This window comes from Quercus lobata, chromosome 11 (genome assembly GCF_001633185.2).
Source record: "Quercus lobata isolate SW786 chromosome 11, ValleyOak3.0 Primary Assembly, whole genome shotgun sequence".
Classification (NCBI taxonomy): Eukaryota; Viridiplantae; Streptophyta; class Magnoliopsida; order Fagales; family Fagaceae; genus Quercus; species Quercus lobata.
Window position 1 is genome coordinate 43,786,223 of NC_044914.1, and position 23,248 is coordinate 43,809,470.

The window sequence follows — 23,248 nt, forward strand, 5'->3', positions numbered from 1 at the left end:
TTCAAATTCGCCAATGAAACTCCTCCTCTTCCCACTTCATGCCTTGGAACATATATAGAGAAAGAGAGAAGCACTTTCAAAACTTCTTAACTTGAAAGGGCTAGTACTGCAAGATTAAATTTAATCTAACAAAAAATAAATATAATGGATAAACCACAGTTTGCACAGAAACATTAAAACTGAATGTAAAATTTCAAACAAGAAAGCAACATCAAACAATTTATTTTATCAAAGTAAATAACCAAATTAAACATGGAAAAGATGTAGGGGCATCAAAGCTAAAGCAGAGAATGCCTTAGTCCATTATCCATTGTGTTCAGCATATTAGTTAATTATTACACAACTCGTCTTTTCTTTGACTATGTCATGTTTTGTTTACTGCATTTTATAGTCACGTGACTTTGATTGTTACGCTCAAAAAGAAAAGTAAATAAAGTTGGAGGATATAGTTTTTATTTTGGGGTACCTTTTCTTACCATCAAACTAAATTTAGAACAAAACTGCACCCTCCATACTTTTGCTACGTCCAATATTTAACTTTTATTTATATGCAAAAATCATTTAGGCAAAGTTCAGCTCCTCTTCTCTGACCAAATTCTTAACACATTAATTAATCTATTAATTTTCAACCGCATATAAACCCAAAAAGAATAAAAGAAGAAGAGCTTCCTGAGAGCTTGACAAGTGTTTAACTTGAAATTTCCTATCAACATTTCTAAAATTAAGTTCTTCAATAATAGATTCTCAAAAAAAATTAAAAAATTAAAAAAAAAAATTCATGAATATGGATCTATCTAAAACCAACAATACATAGGTTTTCTAATAAGCAGAAGATTTTTAATCTGAGTTATCATCACATAGTAGTTGGCCACCAGATTCGTACATTTGGACCAAACATCCAAGGACCCAAATTTATATTTCATAGATTTTTCAAAATGAACCTGGCATATCAACAAAGTTTTCTTAAAAGAAAAAGATAATAAATAAATCCCAAATGCATTATACTTAGAAGTTCACATTCCAATATCCATTACGTCAAGTCAACAAAATATTACAAGCTAAAAAAATCTAAAATTCCATGAGCCAAAGCAATAACAAAATGAATGAGGAATAAGACCAACCAGCTATAATTCTCCATTGCCATTACTATTATAGTTCCTCAAGAAGCTTCTACTCAGCAAACTTTGTCTTGGTATCTGTAAAAATAATAAGTAAAATGGCATGAACTCCGCAAATCATCATTGTTAAAATGTTAAGCATTTGGTTATCAGAGTTTTCCTGTATAAAAATTACTATTTTAATGATTTAGTTAGTACAACATCAATCAATTTATTTTATCAAGTAAATAACCACATTAAACACGGAAAAGACGTAGGTGCGTGAAAAGTCAAAACTAAAGCAGAGAATGCCTATTAGTCCATTGCCCATTTTGTTCAGCCTATTAGCTATTACAAGACTCAACTTTTGCTTGTCTAAGTTATGTTATGTTTATCGTTGCCCTCAGCAATTAATAGTCATGTGACTTTGAATAAAATTTGAAGGTTAATATTCAATTGTTATATGGAAGATGAAGGGCTAGGATTATAGGTTCATTGTAGGTAGCTTGAGCTTAAAAACTGATCTTCTATCCCTTTCAACTTCAATCTTATTATCATCCTTTTGCTATGATCACCTTTTATTATTGGAAGCATCAATTTGCTCAAGACTAGACATTTTTAGTCTATGTTATGTTTTGTCTATGATTGTGTATATAGCATGTTATAGTGTCTACCATGTTATAGTGTCTAACCCCTTCAAAAAAACTTGTAAGCAATAGTAAACTAATATCTTGGGTGAAAGGGAAGTAAAAAAAACTAATAAAAATGTGCACGCATAATCTCACAACTATTTAATTTTGGTGAAAATACATCTCCAAACTGTTCACAAGTTCATCTCCATCACGCATTGCAAATTCTGTGACTAGCAATGCTCCTTTCGGATCCTCTAATTTCAACTTACAAGCCTAGAGCAACATACAGCATCAAATGGTAAATAGACAAAAGCAGCTTTGAAATTGAAGGCAAAGATAAAGAATTATATTAGGGAAAAACTGTAACTGTAACTGATTTCATTAAGCTTAAGTGAAATAATGCAATTTGCTGTATTTATACATCATGAGCAGGGCAGAATCCTCTTACTACTGTGCTAAACTAATCTGCATAATGTGCTGACAAATGATCAAATTACACGTGCCCAGTTAGCTAGCTAAGTAGTAGTTTCTCTTTAAGATATGCTTCTTGGAAATAAAGGATTGAGACATAGCTAGTGCCACCAGTGTACTATAACAAAAACTATTCACAAGTTCAAACACTCTCCACCAATCTTCAAATAAATAAATAACGTTCCTCTAGGAATATTTGAGAGTGCAAAATCTGCAAAGTGCATGCATAAAAACATGGAACAGAGTAGACCTGTTTGTTGCTGCATATCCTTCAAGGAAGCAACCTACTACAATAATTATCTTTGATGGTTACGCTTGCTTCATTTGACAACTTTTGTTTGATCCCTGCTCACGCAGAAATGAGTAACAGTAATGTTATTCAAAGGTGAAAATCAGATAGAAGGAGTATTAATGCATGTTTAGAGCAAGATTAAAGTGGGGTAGGGGGTGGAATTGATAATGTTTCCGATTAGAGGTGGCGCATGATATATAGGCTTTGAAAGATCAATTGTTAGTGAAGATATCAAAATAAATACCAGGTGTTTTGTTGTTAATGCTAGCCTAGACAGCAGATAAATTTATTCAAGCATGGAAAAGGAAAGTGAAATAGAGAGAGATAGAGAGTAGAAAACTTACAGCAACAAGCTATCGTGGAAGCTTAGATTGTCATGGAAGGGAAACTTATGGATGGACACAATGGAAATACACAATATCGAGGAATGGTCGAGGTCCGTACTATTGTCCTTGTCCTTGTCATGATCGAATATTGGTAGAGAAATTTCAAGTATGAGACAATTGAGATAATCATGCTTAATGCCTTCCTTATTGTGGTGGAAAGTGTGTTTGCGGTTGGTAGAGTGGAGGAAAATGCAGAATTTCTGATCAGCTAAATGGAGCAAAGGTGGTGTATGGGCTTTATCTACCAGAAGTTCATCCTCCAGAAGAATTGGGCTCTTGACGCCACGGCGAAAAATGTTCAAAGAGCCGACGAGCCACTTATCCCTATCTAAATCGTAAGCATGTGCATGTATACGGATATCATCATAGCCTCTATCGAAGTGAACAGAACCCCAATAGAGAGTATTACCAACAGCTACAGGACTTTCTATAAAATGATAAAGGATACCCAGGTTGTACATCGAAGTGATGCGCAAGTTTTGTCCAACATCGATTGCTGATGTTGTAAGTAAATAATGTCTTCAATTTGGGATCACAAAGTAAAGCTACAACAATCTGTTGCTTAGATTCAAGAGCGGCATACATGCGAACAGAAAAAGGAGGAACAGGAAGAGGAAGAGGAGGACTGGGCAAGGACTCCCATGTATCTGAGATGCCACAATTTTCAGAAAACTCAGACGATAAACCATCAAACACATATAACTTACCGTCGAGGACGATGGAGCAAGAGGAGCGTCTATGAGGAAAATTCATGGGAGGAAGAGGCTTCCAACCACCATCGCTACCGCTATCAAGCTTTAGGGTCCAGAGTTTATAAATATTGTAATCTAAGGGATCGACTATTTTGGAATCGAAGGTGGGATCTATGCCGCCTATAGTATACAGACGGGACCCTCCGTACGCATGAGTGTTGCGAACCCCGAACAACTTCACTGACGAAAACGGAATGTACCTTGATTACCGGAGAAGAACAAGAAGATGAGTATGGAATCTTACAGGCGAACCACTCTTCTAGTTGACTAGTAGTATTTGACTCTTCCAGTTCATACGGTGCCCACCGATGCCCACAAAAACCGATCACAAATTCATCAACAACATCTGGCTTCCATGTCACCTCCATTGCTTTGATTCAGAAAAGAAGAGCTAACTATGTAGACTGTAGGTTAGGCTTCCGTTTGAATATATATATACATATTGGTAAAACCCATGTAGACTGTAGGGTCGGAGTTGGATAAAAAGTCCAGTTTGGGCCCTAACATAATGGGCTCTTTATCAACCCAAAAAACAAAAAACACATACTGAGGCGCTGTGTTCTACCATGAATTGGGCCTTCGTGCTCTATGTTTTTTTTTTTTTTTTTCTTTTTTATTATTTTTATGGAATAATATATTAACTGTCTTTTAGGCTCGTCCGTTGAATTGGACTAATTGGGAGCCCACACCACGTCGTTTTGCAGTGTAATCTTTGGTCTATGTGTAAGAACTACCAAAGGGCCTTAATTACAAAATTATATTTATATTCTAGATACTACATTTTTAACACAATGCTTATTCGGGACAAAATTGGCTTTTACCCCTTTTTATCAAATAATCCAGTATTTTGCTCTTTTTTTCAAACTAATTAGGAAAATGTCCCTCTTTTGAAACTCAATTTTCTCAAAATCGAGTTAAATCCTATAGTGACGTTTTGGAACTTGAACTCCATGAACTCTAGTTATAGGAAAAAAAAAAAAAACTTGCATGGAACTCGAGTTCATGGAGCTCGAGTTCCAAAATATCACTATAAATCCTTAAAACATTACTATAGGCTCCTTAAAATGCCATTATAGAGCTCCAGAATTTTTTTTTTTTTTTTTTAAGCTTGATTTTGAGAAAATCGAGTTTAAAAAAAGAGGCATTTCTCTTATTAGTTTGGGAAATGAGGTAAAATGCTGGATTATTTGATAGAAAGGGGCAAAGGCCAATTTTGTCCTACTTATTCGTGTTGCAAGTAATCAAAACAACAATAATCTTAATAACAAAACCACTTCTCTATGGTTAAATAAAATATTTGAGATTTAATCACTGTCTACACTAAAAATTGATTGGCATTTTGGTCTAATGATAAAGAGCAAAATCATCAAAAGTGGATGCTATAGATTTGAAAGTTGAAACTCTAATTTTTTTTTTTTTAAGTCAAGTCTAGGAGTCGAATCACCCCAATTTTTACTTAGAAACAAATGCAGTTTTTGTTCTAAGACTGTGTTTGGATGTAGTTGTTTGATGAAAGTTATTTACTTATTTGTTGAAAACTAATTAAAGTATAAGGCATCTAGGCACAAAGAAGATAAGGCAACTGAGGCCCAAACTTTTCTTTGTAAATGTGATTATTGATCAATCAAAAAGAAAAGTGGACAAATACTACGAAAACTAAAACTATTCAGGTTTAAGGTTTGTTTGGTTAGATTTTGAGAGCCTAAAAGAGTGTTTTTAATACCCAAAATTCCATTTTGCAACAATAACTCCTTATAAATTTTTTATAAGCGCTCATTTTAAACTCAAAACACAATTTTGAAACAACTTATACAAACACACCCCTAACATAATGCAATGTGCACGTTATGGGTGAACTTTTGGCTTCATTTTCCTTCATATTTTATTTTTAGTTTCTGTATAAGAATTGCTGCTAAGTTATTTACTAGCTGTGCGATAGGGTCAAGAATCTGCTTCTACACATAAAAGAGGAGTTGCATGATGTTTGTGTTAATACTTCAATTCTCTATCAATTATATTATACGGTTCGCTTATGGGAAGTTAATGATATATTTTTCTTGCTCTCGACGTGGTGCATTGGTAAGAGTTTCAGATTGGATCACACCTGTGTGTCCAAGAGTTATTTGGTTCGAGTCGTGCTTTGCAAAAATACTGTGCCATGACGTGAATAGTCCTAACGTACCCAGTAGTAGCCCACGGCATGAGTTATAGTGATTCAAATAGGCTGGTCAATAATCACACATGTGAGACCTTTTTTTTCATTAAAAAAAAAGGATATATTTTTCCTTTTTGCTTTTGGTTTCATTATTGAATTTTATCTTAGTTTCATTGAGATGAATATTAATACCAGTACCAGTGGTAACCATTAGTATATTTCATTATTTCTTGTTATATTTTGGGTAACCATTAGTGCCTAGTTGTATGGTAGTAAAGTGCTTGTTATTCGCTATTAAGATATTTTCCAATTATTGCAAAATGTATAAAGTAGAGTATTTATTCAAGCATAGACTATAACCTCTTTTTTTTTTTTTTTTTAGAATACTAAATATTTTTAACACACACATAGGGGTGTCAATATTCGACCCAACTCACAAACCCGACACGGGTTTTTTTGGGTTAGGGTTGGGCTTTAATGGGTTGACCTGTAAGCGACACGATAAGAAACATGTTATAAGTGGGTTAACCCGCGTAACCCGCAATAGACACGTTTGACACGCTAATTTATTTGTGTCAACCCGAAATGACCCACTTAACACAACACGTTTAACTCGTATAACAAATAAATATTTATTTTATTTTAGATTTGTCAAATACCTTTTATATCCAACATATATTTTAAATTTAAAAAAGAAAAGTAAGTAATTACAAAAATTTACAAGGGATATAATTGGAAATTGAAACTTTCAAACCCTAGAACTACTAATACCTTCTTTTTTTTTTTTTTTTTTGGCACAGAACTTGCACAAATAAAATTGAATGAGCTTGTGGAAGATGTTATGAATTTGGACATCAACAAAGAATCTATAGATGATAATCGTGGTCATAGTCAGGATTAGTCTACTGTTTGCTCAAATTCTTTCAATATTGATACTTAGCATTTGACGAGTTCTAAGGATATTATATTTTTGTTAAACTATGTTATTTTATTTTTGTTAAACTTTGTTATTTTGAATTTGGGTTGAAGTATAAGCACTTCTTTTGGAGTGTAAAGAACTTATTTCTAGATGAATGTTATATTTTTGTTGAACTATATTATTTTGAATATGGGTTGAAGACTTGAAGTGTATGCATTGCTTTTTGGGATGTAAAAAAAATTATTTCTAGATGGAGGTTATATTTAATATTATGCAGGTTGAAATGGGTTGTGTTACATTCGTGTCAACCCAACACGGCTCGTTTATTAAGTGTGTCAAATGGGTTGGGTCAGGTCAACCCGCCTTATTAATAGGTGGGGTTAAGGTTGAAGGATTATGACACGATTATTAAATGGGTTGGGTTAGGGTTGAGTCATTTAGTCGAATACTCCTACCTCGACACGACACGAACTCGACACACTAACCCGAATTGACACCCCTACACACACACATGGGGAGAGGGGAGAAGGTTTTTAAAGAAACTTAAACCTCTTTAACTCACACTTATTTTACAATGTGAGATTAACTCACTATTTTTTCTTTTGAGAATACTAAATATTTTTAACACACACACACACACTAGGCGTGGCAATTCGTGTTCGGGTGTCAAGTTCGTGTCGTGTCAACTCATGAGTATTTGACGATATGGGTCAACACTAACCCGACATGTTTATTAAACGGGTCAAGATTCCTCAACCCTAACACGACCCAAAATTTTTTGTTGTTAAGCTATAGTGCACAGCCATCTTTGCATGTGCATTGTACATAGCTCAAATGTTAACAAAAATATATATATATATATATATATATATATATATATATATTATATTAGGTCCTCCAATGTAGCTCGGATTATTAAATGATTTTTTTTCTCTTCCTTTCTTATTTTCCTGTTGCATGTCTCCTCTCTCTTCTCATCCTCCACGGTAGCTCTGATTTTTTGTTTATATTATTTTATTATGTTGAATGCTAAAATAAAACTACAAATGTTGGATGTTTTACAAAATGAGATAGTAAAATAGATAAAATAGTTTTTTGTGGTGCCAAATTACTCAATTTTTTCCACCACCAATATTGATGCTCGGAATTTTGCATTGTGAAGCCCTATTTACATTGTGATGGGATCAGAAGGTACAAGTTTTGTCGATCTAACTTTAAAAAAAAAAGGATGGCAGTGCGACTGTGCGTCCATGTTTGTGAAGCACTTTTGACTGTGGCCTCTTCTTTGATTTGATGCAAAATGGAGATTCTAAAAGTACGATTTCTTTTAAAGATTGTAATGATGTAATCTCTCTCTCTCTCTCTCACTCCCTATCCGTCTGTGCAAAATTCAGATTCTTGAAGTATTATCCTTCCAAATTTAGATCAATAGTGGGAAAAACTAGAATATTAATGCTCTATGGATATTTGTTTAAGAGATATTTTTAATAAAAAAAAAATTGAGAAGAGAAAAAAAAAACTTTTTTTAAATAGTTTTTTATATTTCTTGTGATATCAAAACTTTTTTAATATGATTCATTAGCAAATACCTTTAGAGTACCAGATAATCAATCTCTAAATTTTATGACAGTTACTATTTATTTTCTTTATTGTCCAATTGGAAAAAAACACATCAGCAAATTTCTCTTTATGTGATCCAATTTGTTGACCAAGACTATATCAAAGCTCTCAAAGGAAGAAAGCTTAATCATTGCTACTTACCCCTAATCAAGCTGAAATTGTTTGCATATTGTCTACATTTTTGGACTACTTGTGTTCTAGAACATGGAACAACTACTCATTGATAAGAGTGAGACTTGTGTCTAGTGGCTAGTTCCACTGGATACGCTAGGATATGGACATGTGTCCAAAATTGGACGCATGTCCGCATCTCAACATATCCAATGGAATTAGCCACTAGACACAAACCCAATCTCATTGATAAAGGATCCTAATTATGCTCCAGAATACTCGTAGGATGCTTTTATTTTTAATTTGATTTCTTTCTATGGGATTGCGGGTGTCTTTATTAGCTCTTATTTGTGAAATACAATTCCATATAACTATCTAAGCATTAGGAAGGGCATAATAAATGACAAATGCTTCAGAAAGTTAAAAATAAACGTAGATCCAAAGATTCACCTATTTGAAAGAATTTATGTATTGAAGATTGGGAGAACCCAAATTTTACAACTTATGTCAATTTTAAGTTAATTAAGCTAATTAATAGGTTAAGCCCTATTGTTAATGTAATTTTAGAAACATTTTTAAGGTTTAAATGTACTCCAATAGAGATAGCTCAAGAATCATTTAAGGAAACATTTTCAAGACTTTCCTATAAGAATAATGCTAGAAATACAAATTTTTTTACAAAAAATTTTACAAACTGCTGATATGGTGAATGGTTATTGGTAAATGAAAAAGTGATATTAATGACAAGCCTAGATGAAAACCAATAAGAAGTTGGACACATCAACATTTTGTAAAAATGTTATAAAATAGTTTGTGACTGTAACATTACTCTTCTTGTAATATGTCAATTTTAAGCTAATTAACAGATTAAGCCCAATTGTTAATGTAATTATAGAAACATTTTTAAGATTCAAATGTACTCCAATAGTGATAACTCAAGAATCATTTGAGGAAATATTTTCAAGATATTCTTGTAATTTTTTTTTCTTTAAATAGTTACAACATGCTAATTACATCACAATTCAAAAAATTTCTTCCCAAATCCCCTAAGCAATTTATGCATAGAGAGATGCCAATTAAGTTACAAAACTCTTAGCTAGACCTTCCTTTTACTATATTTACAATGTATGTTAAAGTTCATTTTTTAAACTAATATATAATTCACATAATTTGTCATTATAACTATCCTGGTAATAACCTTCATTTGTTTTCTTCTATCTAATATGGTTCTGAGCTGAGCATGTTGCTTTATAAGATGTATAATAATGTCAAACAAATGTACGTAAAGTCAATACACAACTCATTTCATCATGTTGCTTAACCCCATTGATTGTTACACTTTAAAAAGAAAACTAAATAAATTTGGAGGATACAGTTTTAATTTTAGTGTAACTTATCTTACTGTCAAACCGAATTTAGTGGATAACTACACCTCCGTATTTTGCTACGTCCAATATTTACTTCTTTTTTTAAAGATAATTTTAATATATGGTGTTCGCTTCTAATAATTGCATTTTATCATCAGATCAAGATACCAATTGATTCTTTTGTGTAAATGATAATTGAACCTCAGATTTCTTATTCGATGACAAAAGACTTTATAGGCAGAAAAGGAAATTAATCATTTAGGAAAAGTTTGGCTCCTCTTCTCTGGCTAAATTCTTGATACATTAATTTATCTATTAATTTACAACCGCATAAGAACCCACAAAGAATATTAAAAAAAATAAAATAAAATAAAAAAGACATTGAAATTTGAAATTTCATGTCAACATTCAAAAATAAGTTCATAAATATTCCCTCAAAAATAAAAAGTTCTTCATGAATAGATTCTCATTATAAAAAAAAATAAAAAAAAAAATTCATGAATATGGATCTATCTAAAACCAACAATGCATAGTGATTGTTTGGATAGCACGTTTACTGCGTCTGCATTTTCTTTGCTTTTTTTTTTTTCACGTGTTTCAGCTTTAGGGGACAAGTGCACTGCTCATGCACTGTTGAGCATTGTTCATGCATTGTTTATGTACTATTCATGTACTGTTCACGGAACCCACACCCACTTTATTCAGAAAAAAAAATATTAAAAATAGGTCTCACGGTACTATTCACACATTTAAAAATTATTTTGTTACAGTGTTTTCAATTTTCAATTTTCAGCAAAATAAGCTATATCCAAATGAACGTATAAAGGTTTTCTAGTAAGCAGCAGAAGATTTGTAACATGAGTTATCGTCATGCAGCAATGGCTGCACATACACTTGGGGTTCAAATGAACCCCCTTACTTAATAAAAAAATATATATTATTTATGGGTTGGGTTCAAGTTAATTTACTCATAAAAATATTTTTCACACCTTGTTTTAAATCTTGCACACCCTGATTACATGTGGGTTAATAGTTATATAGTGCAAGTGGAGTTGAGTTTTGTCATTTAGTTTAAAATTTTTTTATAAAAACAATGACAAATATTTAACCACAATTGCATAAAAACAAAAATATTATACAAACTTAACAAAATAAAATGGTTACACTTATATTGACAATAGATAATGACAACTAATAATAAACTATTATAAAACGATTTCAAAATATAAAAACTCGTACAAGGAAATTGTAAAATTTCATGTGTGTGTGTGTTTTCAATAACTCAATATCCTCAATTTCTTTTTTTATATTAAATTTTGTTTAATTTAAGTTTCTTAATAACCCCTCAAGAAAAATTCCTAAAGCTGCCACTGTCTTCATGTAATAGCTAACTATCATATTCGTACATTTGGACCAAACATCTTAGGACCCAAATTTATATTTCTAGTTTTTCAAAATGAACTTGGCATATCAACAAATTTTTCTTTGAAAAAAAATCCCAAATGCATTATACTTCGAAGTTCACATTCTAATATCCATTACATTTACATCAAGTCAACAAAATAGAAATTACAAGCTAAACAAATCTAAAATTGAACGAGTCAAAGAAATAAAAAAATGAAATAAGGAATAAGACTATCCCAACTATAATTATCCATTGCCATTACTATTAATAGGATATGTTTGGTTGGGAAGATCTTTGGGAGATTGAAAAAAGGAGTGGAAAATATGAGAGAAAATAGGTAAAAGAGGTGCTGGTCGGAAGGGAAAGGGAGAGAGAAAAATGTTAGGGCTGGCTATTATATCTTTGAGCCCACCAAAACTTTTACTCTCCCCAAATTAGGGAGAAAATGAGGGAGAAAAGGGGATCGTATGTTTTGGACTAAATTGTCATTTTTCAGTAACTTTCTGTTTTTTGGGTATTTTTGGTTTTTTGGTTTCTTCTATTCACATTGTTAGTTGGTTTTGGCTTATGCTTTTTTATTTTTTATTTTTTTGGTTGCTTATCTCCCTTTTTTTCTTTTTCTTCTTTTTGGTTTTATCTGTTTCTTTCATTCTCATTCTTTTTTCTTTTTCCTTTTAATCTATTTTGGTTCTTTTTAGCTTGTGCTTTTTAAAAATAAAAATTGAAGTGTCCATACACAATTTTTTAATAAAAATATGTGCTGCCTTTTTTTTATTTAATAAGGACGTAATTGTAAATTTATATCACTCATTTTTCTTCGCTGCCAAACAAATGAGTTTTCCATCTCTCAACTTTTCCATCCTCCCAATCAAACACATATAAGAAAAAACTAAACTTTTCATATCCTCCCACTTTTCTATTAATCATTCCCATTTTTTATCCTCTCACTTTTCCACCCTTCCAACTACGGATATCAATTTAGGTTAGCATGTCGTATCGATGTAGGGGTATTTAGTTAACTGGCTCAACCCAAACTCAACCCATTTAATAATCATGTCATGGCCCTTTAACCCTAATATGACTTGTTAATGAAACAGGTTGATATAACAACACAACCCACTTGACATGCTTAATAAACGAGTTGTATTGGAGTGATACAAATGTAACACAACTCATTTCAACCTGCCTAATATTAAACAGGCTGGGTTGACACAAATTCAATCCATTTAACCCGCTTCAAAAAAAAGCACCTAATAAATATTGTTATAAATTTAATAAACAACAAATTTAATACAAACTTTTTGAAAGTTAATAATAACATCAAATACTTAAAACACATTGTCAAAAAGTTCAAAATAACATCATAATACTTAATAAATATTAAATCCATGATGTAATACCATGATACCATCCATCTAGAAATAAATTATTTACATCCCAAAAAATGTGCATACACTTCAATCCAAATCGAATAACATAGTTCAACAAAAATATGACATACAAAAATTTCGCCAAATACTAAGTATCAATATTGAAGAGAGTCCTTGTTTTCTTGAACAAGCTCTCTCCATGATATATTATCATTTTCTATTCGTATTTAATGAAGTTTATGTCTTTTATCCAAATATATATATATATATTGAAAGAGTTGAAGCAACCAGTAAACTAATCATGACTATGATTGAGTATCATCCATAGATTCTATAGGGTTTGTAAAGTTTCAACTTCCAATTATATCACTTATAAGTTTTTGTAATTACTCACTTTTCTTCTTTAATTTAAAATATAAGTTGGATATAAAAGGTATTTGATAAATCTAAAATAAAATAAATATTTATTTGGTATACAATTTAAACGAGTTGTATTAAATAGGTCATTTCATGTTGACATGAATAATTAATGTATTAAACGTGTCAATTACGGGTCATGTAGGTCAACCCGCTTATAACACGTTTTTTTTTTATTTTTTATTATATCTCTTTCAGATTAACCTGTTTATGACCAGAACTTGCTAAGCCCCAACCCAAACCCATAAAAACCCATGTTGTAATTGTGTTGTGTGACACCCCTACCTCCAACCAAACAGATCCTTAGGCCCTAAGCACATAATGAAAAACAAAGTATACAGAGTAGGTGAAGGAGCATATTACAGCATTTACGAAGAAAATATAAGCTCACTTTCATTGATTTAGAATACGTATAACGTAACAGATAATGAACCATACTCATCATCAATCATCATAACATAATGCAAATTTAGAAACCAAGTGAATATACTAGACAAAAGGAATATTAAATAAATAGAAACAAACTCGCTTACGTTGAGTAAATTACAATCTAAGATTTTACAAGGATTCTGCGCAAAATCATATGGAATACACATAGCTATATATAAAGCTTTTCTTTTTATTTTCCTTCTCTTTCAAAAAAACTATGAAACAATTTGGTTCGGCTAGAGAGAATCAGAGAAGGAGAACGTGCAAACTCAGAGATGAGAGGGGGATTAGTGAAAGCTTGATTTGTATTGAATGGCTCAAATCAACGTCCCAAAAAAGGTCTTCACAAATGTGTAAATAACCTTTTATCTGAAACCTTTATAAGAACGATGATTTTTTAACATGAAATAGAAATAGCATCACGGAGTTCGTACCCTTCATATACTAGTAGAAGTGATAGGCAACAAGGTTGAACAATCATGGTGCAGAAGGCGATGATACCTCACTGAGATTCCCACCATGAGGCCATATAAACATTCTAGTGCAAACTGCACTGCTTTCCTTGTTTTCTCATAAACCCATCTTCTTAACCAAGCAAGTAAGCTGAGAAAAGAACACATCAGTATGAACATGAAAGCAATATAATCGAACCATGTAAGTGGGACTGGAAAACCTATAGAAGCTAGCAACATCACTGCAAGTATGGCTGCGAATTCGCTGATGTGACCAAAAACAAGCCCATATATATTATCAACTGCACGGTTGAACTTGGCTTCAGCTATGGAAGACACACAGAAGACAATCGAGATGCAAATGAAAGCCTTCATGGTTCTTGGGTGAGTAGCATGAGGATTAAAATCGGTGTTAAGATACTTCAGTGGTATAAATGAGACAAATAAAGGGATCACAAATGCAAAGATTTGAAGCCGTGTGTCATGGGGAAGTGGAGAAGGTAATGAGCTTCTCCGTTGTTGTGATGGTAGAGATGATATGAATCCATGCGCTGGTCGATACAAAAATGAAGACATCCCTAAAGGTTGCTAATAAAAAAAAGTTTGAGAAGACTGACTTCAGTTCAGAGACTAAAAGGTTGCTAAATGAACTAAGGTGAACAAAATTGAACCACCAAGGAGGACTGACTTTAGAGTGAGCATATAATATGAAAAAATTGATGGATCATGGATCATGGATAGTGACAGCTAAGGTGAGGGGGAAAAAATAAATAATAAAAGGAAAGTACAGACTAAGTGAATGTGTTGGAAAAAAAAGAAATAAATAAATAGAAACAAACTTGCTTACATGAAATAAATTTCAATTTAAAATTGGTTAAGTTACAAATCACACCCTCTAATTTGTCTAAAATTCAATTTAGTCTTATAACTTCACTTTCATTCAATTTCAATCCTCTAATTTTGGAGTTTATTCAATTCAAACCTCTCAATAATGTTTGTTAAAAAAACCTATTGAATTATTATTATTTATAAATAAAAAAAAATTAAAAATAAACTTCTCTCTCTCTCTCTCTCTCTCCATGGCCATAACTCATGTTTGGCCACTAATTATCTCTCACTCTCTCTCTCTTTTGAATTGGTGTCACAAGCTTAGATTGGGCATGGATATAACTGGCTAGGGATTTTTGAGCTTCATCTTTGTTGTTGTCCCTGGCACAGTCAAATTTGCTACCAAACCCAATTGAGGATTGGGTGTGTGACCTTGAACTCCAACACATCCTTATTAGGTCCCCCATTGGCCTTTAGCCATACTATCCTCGAAGACTCTAACTTTGTCCGACATCAAACTCTTACCTTTCACAAACATAGCTATTTAATCAAAAGTTAATTTTAACCTTTTAATTATCTTTTTTAGATTACTTGAGATGGATTAAGATTTGTTGTTGTTATATTGAGATGGACTAACATTTGTTGCAGTTATTTTGAGATGGATTTCGGTATACTTACACTAGCTCAAAGTGCAATTTAACTTCATAGACTGGGTTTGGGGTCCAGAAACACATAATAATAGGACTTTTAAATTATGCACAAGTTAATAACTAGAGAGAATGAGAAATCCTAAAAGACTTAAAGTGACTAAATCATACTATTGGCCTAATTGACATGGTTTTGAAACTCAGACCTTTTATTGAACTGTAAAAGAAAGAGATTCAAGGTTTTTGAGGTCAAATCGAGGTCGAATCATGATGACGTCATAATTAATTTAATAATTATTTTAAATATATATAAAAATGTTAAATTAGTAAAAAATAGAAAAATTAACTAAAATAGTCCAATTAAAACTATAAATCCATATTTCAATTAGTAATAATAACCATTTTTTTATGAAAAGAATATTAAAAGTATCAATTTGTACCGGCAAGTGGACAAAAGAGGATGATATGATGTACCATCATATCATGTGGGGCTCAAGGCTTTGTAAGAAACAAAGTCTCATATTGTCTTTCCAATTTCCACTTTCCAATGCCCATGTGACTAGCTGTCTAGCTCACCTCCCAAACCTAAAAATGCACTAGAAACAAAAGTGAATGAAATTAAAGGAAGAGATAAAAAAAAGCAATACAAACAAAAGCAAATGAAACTAAAGGAAGAGAGAAGAAGTAAGAAACGACTCTAGAAGGTAGAAGCTGAAAGAAGCTAAACCAGTTGATCTCTCTCTCATCTCCACTTTGTCTCCACGCTGCAACGGTATCACCGCCGACGCCATCACTTCTGCCCCTACCTTCCTCCAAATCTCCGATCGCGTTTACACCCTTCTCCACGGTCTCTATCTCTCTCTCTCTCTCTCTCTTATAGTCTTTGTTTGCTTGCTCAGAAAATTTTGTATTCGCGGTTTTTCGGGTCGGACCGTACGGTCCGATCCAGGTTTCAAAACCATGCTAATCGACTTAGTGTTCCAATCTTCTTCCATGATGCATAGTTGCCTTCCATGTGGCATTAAATGAGATAATGGGCGGTTATTTCCATCTATGTTTTATAGCCACATTAAAGGTACATGAGTTTCTGGTTGGTAATAAAATGTTTTTTTGGGTTTCGCTTTTGGTATTACATGCCAAATTGCCTTTTCTTCTCTGTTTTTGACTTTTTTTTTTTTTCCCTTCGTGTAAATTTTAGGAATTGAAAGCGGAGCCGCATCAGATGTGAAGATTTAGCTTTCTTTTCTTTTTGAGAAACTGAGAAGGCTTTGTATTAATCAATTGAAAGAGGAAACAAATTACAACTGATCTGAAAAAAGAAACATTAGGAAGAAAACTTCCAAACCAAATAACAATATCAGCCATTTCTTTAGCCTTGCGAGCTAGTAACTGAGCTGTTGAGTTACCATTTCTACGGCCATGAGAAAATTGGCAGCGCTAGAAAGATGCGGCTAAAGCTTGGGCATCTTGAATAAGATTTCCAAACGGGGCTAGCAAATCTTCATTATTCTTGTTTTAAATTGGGAATTTAGCATTAATAAGTTTGAGCAGAAGACCGTGGATTTGATGGGAAGAATGAGAGAAGCAGCAGATGAAAAACCCCATTAATTAAACAGGTGGGAGACATGGGAGGGACCAAAGGTCCAAAACCAATGAAAAGTATATATTTTTGCATAAAAAGTTCATGAGGCAAATAGAACCACCCAAAAAGCATCCCAAGTCAAGCCTGTAAACTTTGTCCAATGTTTTATGCAAACGAGACTCTTAAAGGTTAAATGTTTAATGTCTGTTTCTAAACAACTTATCTAAAGTATATTTGTACCTTAAATTATTTTGAATATGTGAGAAAACGCAAGAAAAAGTGAATTTTGAAAAAGTTGTACATAAAAATTAAAACTTAAAGTTTTTTTTAGAAGCATTTAAAACTTAAAGCTAATACCAAATAGATTTTTAATGAACAATTCATCAGTGTGAGCCCGTTCTAATATGGCTACACTACTGACAAGAAAAATCTAAGAATTGGTTCAGTCCTCAATTTTGTACAATTGTATTGGTGTGAGGGGTTTCGTTACTTTCATGGCTCCCTGGAAGAACCTGAAAAACTAAAGGATTAAGCTCATTAGGAGGAAAGGCCAGCTAAAGGTAAAAAGGATAAATAACATTAACAAAATGAAGCATTTATCCATTCAACCGCCAGCAGCCTATGTCACAAAAATCCTGATAGGCAGTCATAATATCAAACAACAAAAGAATAGTTCTAGTAGGGCTCAAGGATACAAATTAAATGGCAATCTGCTATTGTAACGGTAATTAACATTCAGAAATCTCGCTCCACTTATTCAGCCAAAAAAATCCCACTACACCTTAAAAACTGGTAGGAAATGATTTCCTCCAATTTTTTTTGAGAAAGAGGATATCAAGTCGGCCTGAACAAAATGAAGAGATTGAGATGGAACATCCTCCATCCAAACAGTACAATCTGGGAAATTAATAGCGGACTTCACCAAAGTGTGAGTGACTTTGTTGCCATCTCTCTTTGTATGAGAGTGTGACAATTTGGAATAAGAAGGAAAAAATTATTGGCTTCCTTAAGAAATAAACCATACGTAGCTGCTCCAAAATCTCCCTCAGCAAGTGTCTCAAAAAAAAAAAAAAAAAAATCACCCTCAGCAAGGGCTGTGACAATGATAGCCGGATCACCTTCTAGGATCACCTGGTGTATGCCAATCTCCACCCCAAACTCTGATGCTCTGCTCGCTGCCATTGCTTCGATTTCAACAGCTTTGTAAGCTTGTGGAAGCTGCTGTGCCATGGAAGCAATAACTACTCCGTTGCTGTCGCGGACCACAACACCGATTCCCGATTTATTCTCCTTTGCAAAAACAGCACCATCATAATTTATTTTGTAAACATTCGTTGGAGGGGGGTGCCATGTTACTCTCTGCTGCTGTGTTCTTTGCCTGAGACCTGGCTTGTTGTCGTTCAAAAGGATCCATGCCGTAAGAGATTTGAAATCCCGAAATTCCTTCTGTCTTCTGCACTCCCATTCTTCCTCTGGTTTCCACACCGTATCTAGGCCTGAGTATAACCACAGTGCATGAATCGGGTTTTCTGGGCAGGCTGCACATCTGTCGCATGTAGCTTCAGAAATTATGGTTCGACGGACCAAGTTCTCCTTTGTTGGCAGTGAATTTCGGCAGGCTCTCCAAATCAAGTTTTTGACTTTGTTTGGAACATCTAAAGCCCAAATATGATTCCAGAAACTATTGTCAGCATCTGGTGGTTCTTCCTGCAAAACATTCTCTTCTTCTTCCATCAAGAAACGATAACCCGATTTGCATGTATATCTGCCATCTTGCTCCACTGGCCAAAAAATACTGTCTTCCAATGCAGTTCTCATTTTCCCTCCAATTGAGTCCTCATTTTCCCTCTCATGAGCAAGAAGTGGCATTTATTTAATTTTTAAATGTCATGTCTTATATTTAAATAAAAATGGAAAAGAATTGAAAGATTCAATGAGAGGAGATTTATCCCAAAATGTATTCCCGGTTCACACATATAGGTTACTTTAATGTACCAACCTTCTTCTTAGTGGCAGCAAACTCTTTCTTTATTCCAGCTGAAAAAAAACTAAACTTACAAATAGGCTTTCTAAAAAAAAAAACCATATATAATTTGACTTTTTATTTATTTATCTTAAATATTGAACAATTAGTAAATGTTCACAAAGTCAATACAGAGAATATCCTTCACCTTCTTTCCTAGGTTGCACGGACACGCCATTTTTGGCGTCGTGTCCGCGTCCGACACGTGTCGGACACCGGAACGGGGACGACGCGCCAGTTTCCGGTGTCCGGCGGTGTCCCTTTTTTTTTTTTTTTTCGCTTCTCCGACACGGCTCCGACGCGGCGCCGACACGGCGCGGACGCGGTTCCGACGCGTCTGACACGCCAGCAGTAAAAAAAAGAAAAAAAAAAAAAAGGAAAAAAGCACAGATTTTGACAGATGGACTTACCATTACCGTTGATCTGTGACAACCCTAAAACCATAAAACATTTTTAGAATCTGAAAATTGGAAGTTCAAACCACAAAACTCAAGTTCTTCACTTCTTCTCTGTTGCTGAAACCCACTTCGCTGCCGCTGCTGTCTGTTCTTCGCCGGAGTTAGCTCGTGCCGATCAACGAGCTCTGACGTCGACGGCGTTCCATCCGTCCCTTCCGATCTCCATCTCTCTCGGTGCGGACAACAGGTCCGATTCACCTCTTCTCTGTTCTCTCTGCTTTTTTTTTTTCATTCTTTCTTTCAAGTGTTAATTTTAGTGTGGGTGGGTGTAATGTTTACTGTTAAAGCACTTTTATATATATAACGTGTTTTGTCTGATTTTTTTTTTTTTTTTTTACTGCTGCTGTGGTGCCGTGACCTCTGTCTTTTTTTTTCTTTTTTTCTTTTTTTTTTTAGTTATAACTTATCATTTATAAATTTGTTTTTGTGCCTTGCTATAGTTTTATTTATTTATTGAAGTTAAATATTGTAGGTGAATTATTAAAATGAATCCTGAAAAAGAAAGTGAGAATGAGAAATCATCTTCTGAGAATGCTGCTCCTCTATGGAAATATGTTACTAGATTAGAAAAAGCAAGTGTTGGTGGTGGGAATGTTTCTTTTAGATGTAATTATTGTGAAAAAATTTTTAAGGGGTCTTATTCAAGGGTGAAGGCACACTTGTTAAAATTGCCTAAGTTTGGAATACAAGCATGTGCCAAGGTTGGAGATGAGTATCAAAATGAAATGCAGAAATTAGAAGATGCATTTGAGGAATCTTCGCGTAGATTGAAGAAGCCTAAGTTAGTGTCTTTACCAACTGATTCTCCTACTAGTCCTAATTGGGATAGTAGGGAGAGTAGTACAGCTACAAGTCATCCATTTTTCCCAAAAAAAAAAGGGGTTGGGATTGGGAATTCTCCTTTGGAGAGGGCTTTTAACAATCAATGTCGAGAGCAATTAGATTGTCTTATTGCTAGGACATTTTACTCTGCTGGCTTACCCTTTCATTTTGCTAAGAACCCGTATTGGATTGAGATGATCAAGTTTGCAGCTAATAATAATTTAGCGGGCTATGTTCCTCCGGGTTACAATAAATTAAGAACAACTTTGTTGCAAAAAGAGAAGGCACATATTGAGAAGTTGTTGAGGGCAATTAAAGACACTTGGAAAGAAAAGGGTTTAAGCATTGTAAGTGATGGGTGGACAGATGTACAAAAAATGCCACTTATCAATTTTATGGCTACATCACAGAAAGGGCCAATTTTTATCAAATCCATTGATGGTACCAAAGAGTACAAAGACAAGCACTTCATTGCTGACTTGTTTTTAAAGGTTGTTGGTGAGGTTGGGCCTCAACATGTTGTCCAAATTATTACTGATAATGCGTCTGTTATGAAGGCTGCAGGATCTATTGTTGAAGCTGAATATCCTCATATATTTTGGTCACATTGTGTTGTGCATACTCTCAATTTGGCTTTGAAGAATATTTGTGCACCTAAGTACTCTTTGCAGAATGAGAATGCATATAATGAATGTAACTGGATTGCACAAGTTTCAGATGAGGCAACTTTCATTCGTATTTTCATCACAAATCATTCTATGAGATTAGCAATTTTTAATTCATATTCTCCTTTGAAGTTACTTGCTGTTGCTGAAACACGATTTGCTTCAATAATTATCATGCTTAAAAGATTGTTTCAAGTAAAACAAAATCTTCGAAATATGGTTGTTAGTGAGGAATGGATGTCATATAGAGAAGATGATGTAGGAAAAGCTCAAACTGTGAGGGATTATATTTTGAATGATTTGTGGTGGGACAAGGTTGAATACATTCTAAGATTCACAGAACCTATTTATGAGATGCTTCGAGTGGCTGACACGGATGCACCTATTCTCCATAAGGTGTATGAAATGTGGGATTCCATGATAGAAAATGTGAAGAAAGAAATATACCAACATGAAGGCAAGGAAGACTATGAGGAGTCTCCATTCTATGATGTGGTACACAATATACTTATTGAACGGTGGACTAAAAATTGCACACCACTTCATTGCCTAGCCCACTCCTTGAATCCAAAGTAATTTTTCTATCTCTTTAATCTTTTCGTTTATATTCTTTTGGTATTTCCAAATAAATAAACTAAACTCATTAGTTGTACTTGTTTATTTGTTTTTAACTAGGTATTATACTATTAAATGGATTGAGGAAGTTAGAGGCCGTGTTGCACCACATAAGGATGCTGAAATTTCAGTGGAGAGAAACAAGTGTCTCAAAAGGATCTTTCCTGATCCTGATGATAGGCAAAAAGTTAATGTGGAGTTTGGTTTGTTTAACTCATTACAGGTTTATGATGAGGATAACATGGAGGATAGGTGGAACTACAATCCAATGCTTTGGTGGTCAACTTATGGGTCTACTTTACCAATACTTCAAACTTTAGCTCTAAAACTTCTTCAACAGCCTTGCTCATCATCATGTGCTGAGAGGAATTGGAGTACCTATGGCTTCATCCATTCTATGAGGAGGAATAGAATTACTCCTAAACGTGCTGAAGATTTAGTGTTTGTTCATTCTAATCTTCGACTTCTTTCAAGGAGGAGGCCCGAGTACAATAGTGGAGAATCTAAGAAGTGGGACATTGGTGGAGATAATTGGGATGAGCCATTTGGAGGACCTGGGTTGCTTGAGGTTGCTTATCTCACACTAGATGAGCCAGAGATGGAGACAAGTATTGTTGAGAATAATGATTATGTTGATGATGATGATGTTGTTGTTCTTTGATAATCTTGTAGTTTAAAACTTGTTATCTTTTTATGTTTTTAGTTTGATGTTGAACTTGTTATCCTTTTATGTTTTTAGTTTGATGTTGAACTTATTATCCTTTTATGTTTTTAGTTTGATGTTGAACTTGTTATCCTTTTATGGTTTGTACTTTAAACATTTTATGTGTATTATTGTACTACTTTGGGTGTTAGTTTACTTATTTGTAGTTCTACATAATTTGAATTCTAGATATAAATGTATTTTATGTCTAAAAATATTTAAAAATGTGTCTAAATATAAAATTTAATTAATTATTTAACCGCCGTGTCGCCGCCGTGTCGCCGCCGTGTCGTGTCCTTATTTTTCAAAAATTGCCGTATCCTCGTGTCCGTGTCCGTGTCGTGTCCGTGTCCGTGTCCGTGTCCGTGCAACTTAGCTTCTTTCACAAATCAAAAGCAGTACTTGGATATAATGCACATAGTTACTGAAAAATGGAATCCAGAATGTTCAAACCAAAAACAGTGTAAATTTTGATTTTTTTTTTTTTTTAAAAAGCCACATGTTGTTAAAGCACTTAACTAAACATCTAGAGTCAAACTTCTAAAAGTGGAAGTCAAACTTCATATTATTATACACATGCAAGTCTAGATGCTAAATCCACCCCAAAAGCAGAAACTTCAAAACGAATCCTTCTCTCTTTAAGACACGCCGCTTGGAAGTAAGGGATTGAGGCACAGCCATCAATAGCTCCACCAGCGTAATTTAACCAAACTATTCCCAACTTCAAACACTTGCCACTAATCTTCAAATAAATAAATAATGTTCCACTAAATGGAGCAAAGGTGGGGAATGGAGTGTTTTTTTTTTTTTCTTTTTTTTTTTTTGAGATAAAAGATAGATATTTTAATGAAGTATAACAAGAGTACCACTGGGAACAAACTCCCAGAGCAGGAAATAATATCATTTAGCTGGACAATACCAACAAAACAAAACAACGAATACAATATCAACAGCTACAGAAAAACAATGCAATTCAACCAACTCGAAGAGAGCTAGTTTCTATTCTGTAAAGCATATAGTCTCTGATACT

General features: G+C 33.7%; 1 protein-coding gene across 1 annotated transcript; it reads left to right on the top strand.

Annotated features, from left to right (window-relative positions):
- Positions 1–19,898: 19,898 nt before the first annotated feature.
- Positions 19,899–22,216, top strand: LOC115966939. Its single transcript, XM_031086064.1, has 2 exons — positions 19,899–21,472; positions 21,576–22,216. Exons 1-2 carry the CDS (start codon positions 19,899–19,901, stop codon positions 22,174–22,176), a joined length of 2,175 nt encoding a protein of 724 aa, XP_030941924.1. The 3' UTR covers positions 22,177–22,216.
- The last annotated feature ends 1,032 nt before the right edge of the window (positions 22,217–23,248 follow it).